Source organism: Leptonychotes weddellii, chromosome 13 (assembly GCF_054177405.1).
Source record: "Leptonychotes weddellii isolate Sample4059 chromosome 13, ASM5417740v2, whole genome shotgun sequence".
Classification (NCBI taxonomy): Eukaryota; Metazoa; Chordata; class Mammalia; order Carnivora; family Phocidae; genus Leptonychotes; species Leptonychotes weddellii.
The window spans coordinates 16,099,317-16,110,537 of record NC_138381.1 but is presented as its reverse complement, the minus strand read 5'-3'; the positions used below and the strand labels follow the sequence as shown (position 1 = coordinate 16,110,537).

General features: G+C 44.2%; 1 protein-coding gene across 4 annotated transcripts in view; it reads right to left on the bottom strand.

Moving 5' to 3' along the window:
• The window catches only part of ATP8B1 (ATPase phospholipid transporting 8B1), a 135,857-nt gene that overhangs the window by 77,934 nt on the left and 46,702 nt on the right, over window positions 1-11,221 (bottom strand). The window contains exon 1 of one of the 4 annotated variants that reach the window (XM_031031891.2): window positions 1,424-1,540. The exons of the other annotated variants lie outside the window; for them this stretch is intronic. Within the exon in view, the coding sequence (XP_030887751.1) occupies window positions 1,424-1,440 (17 nt within the window). The 5' untranslated portion in view covers window positions 1,441-1,540. Of the gene's footprint in view, window positions 1-1,423; window positions 1,541-11,221 lie in introns of those variants that run through there. 4 annotated transcript variants of the gene reach the window in all.

Here is an 11,221-nt window from a genome sequence, read left to right as displayed (position 1 = left end):
CGAGTCCCGCATCGGGCTCCCTGCTCGGCAGGGAGTCTGCTTCTCCCTCTGACCCTCCCGACCCTCCCCCCTCTCATGCTCTCTCTCTCTCAGTCTCTCTCTCTCAAATAAATAAATAAAATCTTTTAAAAAAATAAATAAATAATATTTATTTGTTTATTAGAGAGAGAGAGATTGCGTGGGAGCAGGAGAGGCAGAGGGAGAGGGAAAGAGAATCTCAAGCACACTCTGCGCTGATTGCAGAAGCCAACACAGGGCTCCATCCCACAACCCTGAGAACATGACCCGAGCGGAAACCAGCTTAACCAACTGCGCCACCGAGGCGCGCCAATCATAAGAGTTTTTAATGACATTGCAAAAGTCCAAACATGTTGAGTTAAAAGGTGGGTTAACAATCCGTATGTATAAAATAGTCCTGGTTATTCAGACATTTATTCATTTTCCAAAATGTCAAACAATTGGCATGCATCATTTACTTAAATGATGCATGCAGAGTGCTCGATTCAGTATTTAGCCTCCAGTAAATACTCAATACAGTCCTTACAGTGCAGAAAGTATGCAAATGTGAAGTCATTGTTACTGACGATTTCCCCATAATTAAGAAAAATGTCATTTATAATAACAAATGGAACGGTGTGGGGATTTATCCCTTTTAGGCTTTTCCATCTCCCAAAATCTCTTCTAAAATGTACCTGCCCCTCACCAGGAGGTAAAATACTAGACTAGTATATGACGACACTTAAGCATACGCATATTCTGTTTTAAAACCCTTTAATTGCAGAGTAGAACATTTTCCTGCTTTCCCAATTTTCTGTGGGCTAGTAAATAACTATTTCTTCGGGTTTTATACATGTTTCATTGGCGTTATTTGTGGTTTTGTAATATCATGCCACCCATGCTTTAGCCGATATTTAAATTTAATGCACTCTCTTTAAAATTCCCAAACACTTGGGCACCTGGGTGGCTCAGTTGGTTAAGTGATTGCCTTCGTCTCAGGTCATGATCCTGGAGACCTGGGATCGAGTCCCGCTCAGCGGGGAGTCTGCTTCTCCCTCTGACCCTCCCCCGTCTCATGTGCTCTCTCTCTCTCATTCTCTCTCTCTCAAATAGATAAAATCTTTAAAAAAAAAAAAATTCCCAAACCCTTAAAAGCAAAACTTGCACCAGCAATCTTTCAGAACAAAAGTAATGAAAGCTGTTACCATTTAATGAGCACCTGCCATGTGTCAAGCAGGACCACCCTGTGAGATAGATAATATTCTCCCATCTTATAGATAAAGGCACTGAGGCTCAGCTGCTAAGTGGCAGGATTTAGGACCTAATCTCTCTGTCATAGGGACATATACAACAATAACAAGTCTGAAAGCACCACACAGAAACATTTTTTCATTATAGTACATAACATAAAATGAGCTACTTGAACCATTTTTGGGTGTCCATGTCAGGAGCATTAAGTGATCAGTAAGAGATCATTTCCTCATCATGATTATTGCCAAGTGTCTCCACGCTCATTTCCCACATTAAGAATGGATCCAGTCCTGGGGCGCCTGGGTGGCTCAGTCGGTTAAGCGTCTGCCTTCGGCTCAGGTCATGATCCCGGAGTCCTGGGATCGAGCCCCGCATCGGGCTCCCTGCTCAGCGGGAAGCCTGCTTCTCCCTCTCCCACTCCCCCTGCTTGTGTTCCCTCTCTCGCTGTGTCTCTCTCTGTCAAATAAATAAATAAAATCTTTAAAAAAAAAAAAAAAAAAAGAATGGATCCAGTCCTTTGAGGCTGAGGGAGGAGCAGACAGAGAGGAATGGCTTTGACAACCACGAGGATGTGATCCAGACTAAGCAAGGCATTGCATAACCAGCCCTCAGCACAGGAACATCCACCCTGGGCCAGATTGTGTGGGCCACTTGGAAAGCTGAGCTCTGAGCTGAGCGGAAGTTCTCTGCAGAGAGAGAGAAAGAAAGAGAGAGAGAGTGTGTGTGTGTGTGTGTGTAATGCAGGCATATGGGAATCATTTAGTTCGTCATCTTAGCACTACCAAAGAAAAATTAGGAAGAAATCCTTTCTTTGAAGGCCCGAGTGACATAAGCAGCTTTCTGGGTCGAAACCATGACACCTGTGGGGCAGGCACTATGTGGACTATGGATTTGGAAGTGCTGTCCCGTCTCTCATCACCCCTGTAGCACATTGTGGCCATGTGTGCGCTTCCTCAACCTTCATTAAGCACCTGCTCGGTGCAGACCACCACACCGGGCACCGGAAACAGACCCCCTGGAGACAGCCAGGTTATTGAGGGGTACAGGTGAGTAAACTGGCCACGAGAGCCACGAGACACAGCAAGGCCGATCATTCCTGCCGAAACACACACCTCCAATCCATCCCCCGTGGCCGCTACCCTACTTCAGACCCCCATCATCTCTCTCCTGCAATGCTACAGGTGGACACTAACTGGACTTCCCGCGATCAGCTTCCACGCAGCCCCCAGAGTCATGCCACTCTCTCGCTTAGACCCTTCCTAGGTGTTCTGGACAGAGTGGTGCCCCCTTAAAAAAAAAAAAAATCACAGGTTGAAGTCCCGACCCCCAGTGTGACTGTGTGTGGAGATAGGGCCTTTAAGGAGGTCATTAAGGCTGAGTAATTTTGTAAGGGCAGGACCCTATTCTGACAGGTCTGGTGTCCTTATAAGACGAGAAAGAGACATCAGAGAGCTCTCTTTCCATGCATGCACAGAGGAAAGGCCACAGCAAGATGGCGGCCATCTACAAGCCAAGAAGACAGGCTTCACCAGGAAACCAACCCGGCTGGCACCTCAATCTTGGACTTCCAGCTTTTGGAAATGTGAGAAAATAAATGTCTGTGGTTTAAGCCACCCAGCCTGTGGTATTTTGCTATGGCAGTCCAAGCAGACTGTGGCCTCCCACTCTAAACTAAATCCACACTTTCCCCCAAGTCTGAGAGTTCTGCACAGTTCTACTACTTCCTTCTTGCTCACTAATCCTCAGCCCCATGGCCTTGCTTTCCGCTTAAGCCAGTGAAGCCTTTCCTGCCTCAGGCCCTTTGGACATGCTCTTCCTACTGCCTGAAATGCTCCTCTCCCAGTTCTCTGCATGGCTACTATTTCTCATTTTTTAGATCTCAACTTCAATATCCACTTCCACGGATGGTGTTGAACAGGTATCTGCCCTCTTCTTCCCGCTACCACTAACCTCCCCAACACTTACCTCTCTCTTCTTCCTGGCACTTACCACAATTTTTAAATGTACGTTCACTTTTACTTATCTGTCATCTGCCTCTCCCACTCCACCCCGAGCTGTACAAGAACAGAGTCCCATCTGTGAATACTCAGTGCCTACTGTCTACTTGCCACACAAAGATCTGGGGAAAGAACAAATGAACTTTCAATAGAGTACGTTCAAAGATATCTTTGCCATCTCTCCATAGTTCCTACCTACCACACAGTAAAAGACTTCAAGTAGTCAGTGGATGAAGGAAGAAAGCTTGACAGCAATGATAAGAAGTTGTACACAATGAAGATTCTTTAGGAGTCTCACTATTCAAGGCCATCCAAAACTTAGTGCCTAAGATTTTACTACATATGCAAAATTAAACCAGCCTGTGGTAAGGTACTGAAGGCATCGAAGGTGAGTCCTGATCTTTCCTGTTTATCACTATCACCCCAGCACCTGGCAAGGGTCTACCACAGAGGAGGCACTTCTGCCTCTGTCCTCAGGGGGCTTACAGTCCACACGGGAGTTGGCAAATGACAGCCTCCAGGCCAGGCTCAGCTGACCACCTGTTTTTGTAAATCAAGTTTTATTAGAACCCATCCTTGTTCATTCCTTTATGTACTACCTAGGCTGCTTTTACACCGGAGCAGAGCTGAATGGTTACGATGGATACCATATGGCCTCAGAGTCTAAAATATTTACTATCTGGCTCTTTGCAGAAAAAGTCTATTGACCCCTGGACTAAAACAAAAGACAATAGTTAGAGATGGTAGCAATATGTGGTCAATATCAAAGGCCCACAACCAGAGAAAATCAGGATTGACCTAGGTCAATCAGGCATGCTTTGGGAATATGGAATAAATGACCAGGTGTGGTAGTGGGAAAAATGTCACCAATACAGTTGCCGTATTGGTTGGGAATGGTAGCGTCTCAGTTGCCGCAAGCTGTGAAACTGAAGAGGACACACACTTGCCCACACCTGGGGGACAACACACGATCATCTCCCTCAGCACATGAGGAATGGTGAGCATGCAGCTGCTAACAAAGCCACCACCCCCCATAGGGTGGTACTTCCTCATTCACCCAGGAGCTCATAATCATGGCATCCGAAGTCAATGTGACTAGATGTTAGAGCAAGTAGGCAAAGGATGTATCAGATTTCTTTTTGATTCATCAAGGACTTAGCATTCAAGGACTTTTCTGGTCACATGATCTTCAGAAAATATTCTTACCCAGCTCCTGCTTAAGCTGAGAAGCAGCATGGTTTATTTGAAAGAATATGGGCCTGGATTCAAATCCCAGCTCTACTATTCACGAATTTATAACTTGGGTGGGTTACTTAACATTTTGGAAGCTTATTTCTCCCATCTGTTAAAAGAAAGAGAAAGGGGTAGGGAGCTAGTGACCCTTCAAATACTGTGAGGATTTGTTTAGATACCTCATGGTTGTAAAAGCCCCTAGTGACAGCCCACAGAGAGTAGATATAAGGTACGATGTGCTAGTTTCCATTGGGTTCTTTTCAGAGTCCTTAAGAGATAGGAATTTGCAAAACACAGACTTCTGTGTCTATACCCAGACTATACCCACCAAGTGGACAACTTCTCAGCTCCTTCCCCCCTCCACCTGCTCCTGCCCAAGGAAAGGGCCTTGATACCCATACAGCTCAGAGCCTGTAGCCCTAGGGAGATCCTGTTACTCCCTTACCTGAATTTAAAGTTCAGAATAGTGTGTGGGTTGTTTCCTACCTTACCATCTCCATGAGAGCACCACCCCAGGATGGGCTCTGCCTCCCGGCAACAGTCCTCCTCTCTCCCTGTTCTGTCCCTGACCAGACAGCTGTCTGGTTAGCAGACTCCAGACTTTTCTGCAGGCCTGTCTTAAAAAAGAGTTCCGGGTAGACGGGGTGGGGAGGAGTAGGAAGCAAGAGGCATCATTTGTACCAGAGCTTGATTTGGGTCTTTTCCAGCTCTTAATAAAGTGGTGCTTCATTTTCCATCCTGCCTTCCATAGTTAAGCCCTCTTGGTCATAAACACCCCCCAAGACAAAAGGGGTGAAGGATGGTTTCCGAACACGAACCCTAACACCCATCATCTGTCACCTTTATATACTTGGCTACCAACTACCTGCGAAGTGAATGAATGAATGATATCCTTCTTCCTTTGTAGGGGAGGCACTGAAGGAGAGAGAAAAAGGGAACCCAGGCAAAAAGAATTATCTTTCTGCCTTTGCGATAAAAGCCTGAAATCAGTAATAATGAAAGCACAAACTTTTGCTGCTATCACAAGGTTTCTAGATTTCAGTGAAGGAAAAGCAGGGACAAAAAGCTGAGTTTTGTCATGGCCAGGGTAGGATCTGTGTGCATACACAAAGGGAACTAAGAGGCTGGAGAAGGCCAAGAGTCCCCAGTCAATAACAGCTTTGTTGTAGGACTTGATTCGTGTCCAGCTTAGAAAGGAAGATTCACAAAATTCATTTTTGTTCATTCTACATCATCTGTTTTTATGGCTCTGAAAGCCCTCAACAGGAAAGCGTGTTTCTAACATGTGTTTTTCCTCATTTCCTTTGCCTATTATTATTATTATTAAAGATAATGCAAAGTAACATGATATAATAAATGTGTGCATTAGGTTTCTATGTGTCCTATACTATGTGTGTTTATATTATATGTTCTGTGCTAAATATAATAAACTACAAGTCTGGCAGGCAGCATCCAGGACGCCCCCAATGATGTTACCACCTGCTATTCCCGCTCTTGTGTAAGCCCCTTCCCATGCGAGTGGGCTGGACATAAGACTTTGCTTTTAACCAACCTAATATGACACAGGCAATGGGATGTTTTATCCGTGATTAGGTTACAGGAGGCTATGGCTTCCTTACAGCCACCCAGCTCTCTCCCCTTCCTGGCTTTAATGAAGCAGCTGTCCAATGGAGGGGCTCACATGGCAAGAAACTCAGGGGCCGTCCAGCCAATAGCCAACAAGGAACTGGGGTCTTCAGACCAACAACCCTCAAGGAAACCAATTTTGGGTATGTACAGCATGGTGACTATAGCTACCAAAGCATACTGCATATCTGAAAGTTACTCAGAGAGTAGATCTTAAAAGTTATCACAAGGGAAAAAGTTGTAAGTATGTAAGGGTGATGAATGTTAACTAAGCTTACAGTGGTGATCATTTTACAATATATACATGTATCAAATAATTATGTTGTACACCTTAAATTAATACAACATGTCAATTATATCTCAATTCAACTGCAAAAAAAATTTTTTTTAAGGTGAAGGGAAAGGAAATAAATTTTGCCAACAACCTCATGCACTTGGAAGTGGATCATCCTTCCTCAGTCCAGCCTTCAGATGAGACCCCAGCCTGGGCTGATGCTTTCATTGCAGCCTTGTGAAAGACCCAAGAACAGAGGACACCGTCAAGTGGTGCTGGATTCTTCATCCATAAAAACTGGGAACTAACAAATGTGTGTTGCTTTACGCTGCTAAGTTTTGGAGTAATTTGTAACGACAGAGAACTCGTACACATATTATTAATCACGAATAATAAGGATTCTGTGGTAAGATTATTTCCAAGTTATTCTGAAGAAGAGCCCAATCTCAGAGGCAGCAGAAATCTTCTCTGTAGTCCCAGTGAGTCCGGACACCTGCCACACCCCACTTGGAATCTGCCCAATACTCTGCAGAGTAAAATCTGACAAGCTTGACGACAGTTGTAATTAGATAATCTCATGAAGCAATAGTAATATCTAAGATCTAGATTAAATTTAAACTTTATACAGTTATCGAAACATGACTCCACTGTCCCCAGGACAAACAGGGTTACAGTTTTCATTTCCTCTTAAACTGAAACCTAAAAAGCCTAGAAGCCTGGGATAACTCCCATAAAACTAAGGGACCACTGATGTCACCATTGTGGGGACAATGAGCCAAGGCCTTTCCTCGGGATCGAAAGGGCTTCTCTGGGTCCACAGCTTCATCCTCTGCTCCTCTGAAAGTCCACCGTGGAGCCCTGTGCCACAAAGGAAGCTGTCAACCATGTTGTACTGCACGACTCTGCTGGCCACCGCTGAAAAGGTGCAGGGAAACCTCAGAACTCTGGCTTCTCAGGGAAGGGCAGTTTTCTCATTTTCCTGGTGAAACGTAAAAGATTTCTTGGTGATATTGTCCCAACCCTGTCATGAGCTCACCAACATCCTCTAGCAAGGATGAGGCATTCCCCCTTACAGATCACTAAGTATCTTTCACACTTCTTGTCTCTCACAATCGTCATGGACTCATTCTGCAATGTATGGCCAGGCACTACAGTTGCCATTTTACCAAAAAGAAAACAGAGGTGCTGAAGCCCCAAGTTATTCAGCTCGGTAATGTCAGATTGGATCCAAGCCCTCTGACCACACAGCCGAGTCTGTGCTACACAGATTGTGTGGTAGAGTTCACACATGTGGATTCAGACTGGAATTCAAGTTCTGTCCCAGAAGCACCTGAGCCTGCTCCCCTATTACCAGCACCCACTGCTTGCTCCTGCCACATACCAACTTAGAGCACCATCAGTCACAAGAAAAACCTAAGCAAAAGAAATGGAGAAACCAACAAGAAAAATAAGGCAAACTTCGTGATCTACAGACAGATCTATCCTACACCAACGAGTGGGGAAACTTTAAATGCTCCCCAGTTTATATCACATAGGAGTGCATTTAAATCAACAATTATTTCCTCGGTGTTTTGAGCTGGGAATAGGAGAGTCACAGAGGAGAGCGAGCACTCAGGGTGGATGGGGAGAGATTTTCAGGAACAAGGAATAGCTGGAGCGAAGACTGAGCAGCAGGCAAGCATGAGGCGTCCACCCACCTTAAAGATTTAGGGGTGCAGAAGAGAAGCTGGGGAAGGGCTGGTTGGAGTCCTCTGCCGGGTCCATGAGGGCTTGGCCAGGCTCTCTTCCAAGAAGTGGAAGGAACCACTAAAGGTGTCTGCAAGGAGAGGAACATGATCTGCATGGTGCTTCAGGAAGATTAATCTGATAGAGGAGGGAGTGTGGGTGGCCCGGAAGGTGAGAGCCAGACAGGGAGACCAGCCAGGGGTCACGCTGGCCACCAAGCATCGCCCGTCATGGTTTTGTCATCTGTAAAACCAAGCAGTTCAGGTCCTATTACCTCTGCAGCCACATTCAGAAACAACACTCCCTGTGTGAACGTAACTGAAGCAAGGAAGAATACAGGCCTGAATCAGGGTGGTGGCAACTAGAAAAAATGTGTTTAAAATTAAGACCGGGTGGGGCTGCCATTCTTTCGTCTGGAAAACTAAGGAAAAAAGTAAACCAAAGACCAGAACTGGTACCCAGAGGATAATAAAGCCAGAATTCCCCAAGTGTTTACTTTAGAGACTCAGCCTCAATCCATAATGTATTTTTATAATAAATACTGAAAGTTACCAGGGAAAAAAGTATTGTTTGTACAGTCACGCTCCATTCTCACTTGGTAAGGACAATGTCCTTATTTTTACTCCATTACTATTGCCTCTGTGATTAGGTTTTTAAATTACATTCATGCTTAAATAATATAAAACATAGGGACTTTACAATTGATAGCTGCCTGAAAGCAAAACCTCCAAGGTGAAATAAAAAATAAACCTGTTGAGTTAAATTAACTTTAATGTTTGAAGAGTCACCAACCTATTGATAAATGGACGCATTTAACTAAAGACTACACCACAGGGGCACCTGGGTAGCTCAGTCGGTTGAGCATCCGACTCTTGATCTCAGCTCAGGTCTCAACCTCAGGGCCGTGAGTTCAAGGCCCACACTGGGCTCCATGCTGGGCATGGAGCCTACTGAAAAAAAAAAAAAAAAGTTAAAAGACTACACTACAGAAAGACATACGAATTGGCATAATTTTCCAGAACTAAACATAAACCTTAAAATTTGCAAACTGCAAAGAGACAGCTGATATTCCCCCATTCAGAGTCAATAGGACTGCTTGTTTAAATGGAAGGGGAAGCATATGGGACAGATGTATAAGTAACTGGGATAATAAACACACAGGGAAAGGAGTACTCTTACTAAAAAATCAAAGAAAGGCACACAGAGGAAAACCAAGACACCATTTTATGCCTATTAGGTTAACAATATTCAATTACTACATCTCGTGCTGGCTGGGATAGAGCTGAATAAATGAATTCTCTCTCTTTCCCTCTCAAATACACACACACACACACACACACGCACGCTGCTGCTGCTGGCATTGAAACTGGTACATTCCTTATGTATGAAAACAATATAGCAACATTTTAAGCCCCAAGAACATTAAAGATATTTATAACATTTGACCCAATGATCTCATTTCTAGAAACTCTTCCAATATAAACAAACAAGTAAAATAACGATTCACACAAAATTTTTGATTGTCATGATTAGCTATAAAAAGCAGGAACAGAAACCACCTGGGAGTCCAACAGGCTAATGGTTTTATAAACTATGATTTGAGGGTGGCTGTTAAAAATGACAGCCATAGAAACATAGGAAATGTTTTCCATACAACTTCAAAAGGGGGGAGGTCAGCAATCAGAACGATGTCCTATTACTGCAACTTTGTAAATCAGACACGTGTACGTTTTAGAAAAGAATTTTTGCTCTCAAACAAGAGACTTACTGTGTTTCTCTTTCCAAAATAACTGACAATTGATAATACCTACCTACTCCTTGTAGCCAAAGTCTACCAAGCAGTCAGTTGTGTGCTGGGCTCATTTCATGAAATCCTCACAACATTCCCCAAAATAAAGTTTATCCTCCTTTTGAAGGCTTTAATACAGGTTAGGTGACTCCTCCAGGGTCATACAGTGAGGGTTCAACCAGATCTGTTTGCCTCCAAATTTCTTCAGATTTGTCACAGGGGAAGAAATATTGCATTAGGGTGGACTCTGCCCACCCACACTTTCTTTACGATCACTCTCTGTCTTTGCAGAGGACTACAAAACCAAAGACAGCAGCATGAGAGCTGGCTGGTTTCATCCAGAGGTGGTGTCTGAGCTCAGAGAAGGGATGGCTTGCATGTCAGGGCAGGAAAGATGAAACTACCATGTGGACTCCTTTGTATCATTGTAACTTCCCAAGCATATTAGTAAACATAAGATTCCAATTCTCTCCTAACGATCATGAGATGCCACGAAATCTAGTCTGTGTCCATTCTCTTCCTCTAAGAGCCCTTGCTGACCTACACTATGTGTAGATGGAGACCCCAAATCAGTGACCTTCATGCACTAAGGTCAACAGATCTCAAGAGCCCTGGGCTCAGGTCCAGTGACAAAGTGATTTACAAAGTTAGTTCCTTATTCCTTGTAATCTGCATCGTAAAGGTCTGTGGCTTCCACTGAAAACACAAACCTTCTTAAGAGTCCTTCATGGCACCCTTTTCATATGTAAATATGTTTTAAATTTTCCAAATATTCATATATAAATATGTGCCAAGGTTTAAATAGACACTATGTATGACTGACATCAATTACAACTGAGGCACCTACCGGGTACTTTTCTAGACACTGCCATGGTTTCGTGACCTTACTTCTCATTCCATTTAAAAGTTAACACCTTCTGGGAATGCGAGCTGGTGCAGCCACTCTGGAAAACAGTATGGAGGTTCCTCAAAAAGTTGAAAACAGGGGCGCCTGGGTGGCTCAGTTGTTAAGCATCTGCCTTCAGCTCAGGTCATGATTCCAGGGTCCTGGGATCGAGCCCCACATCGGGCTCCCTGCTCCACGGGAAGCCTGCTTCTCCCTCTCCCACTCCCCCTGCTTGTGTTCCCTCTCTCGCTGTGTCTCTCTCTGTCAAATAAATAAAATCTTTAAAAAAAAAAAAAAAAGTTGAAAATAGAGCTACCCTACGACCCAGCAATTGCACTACTGGGTATTTACCCCAAGGGTACAAATGTAGGGATCCGAAGGGGTACGTGCACCACAATATTTATAGCAGCAATGTCCACAATAGCCAAACTATGGAAAGAGCC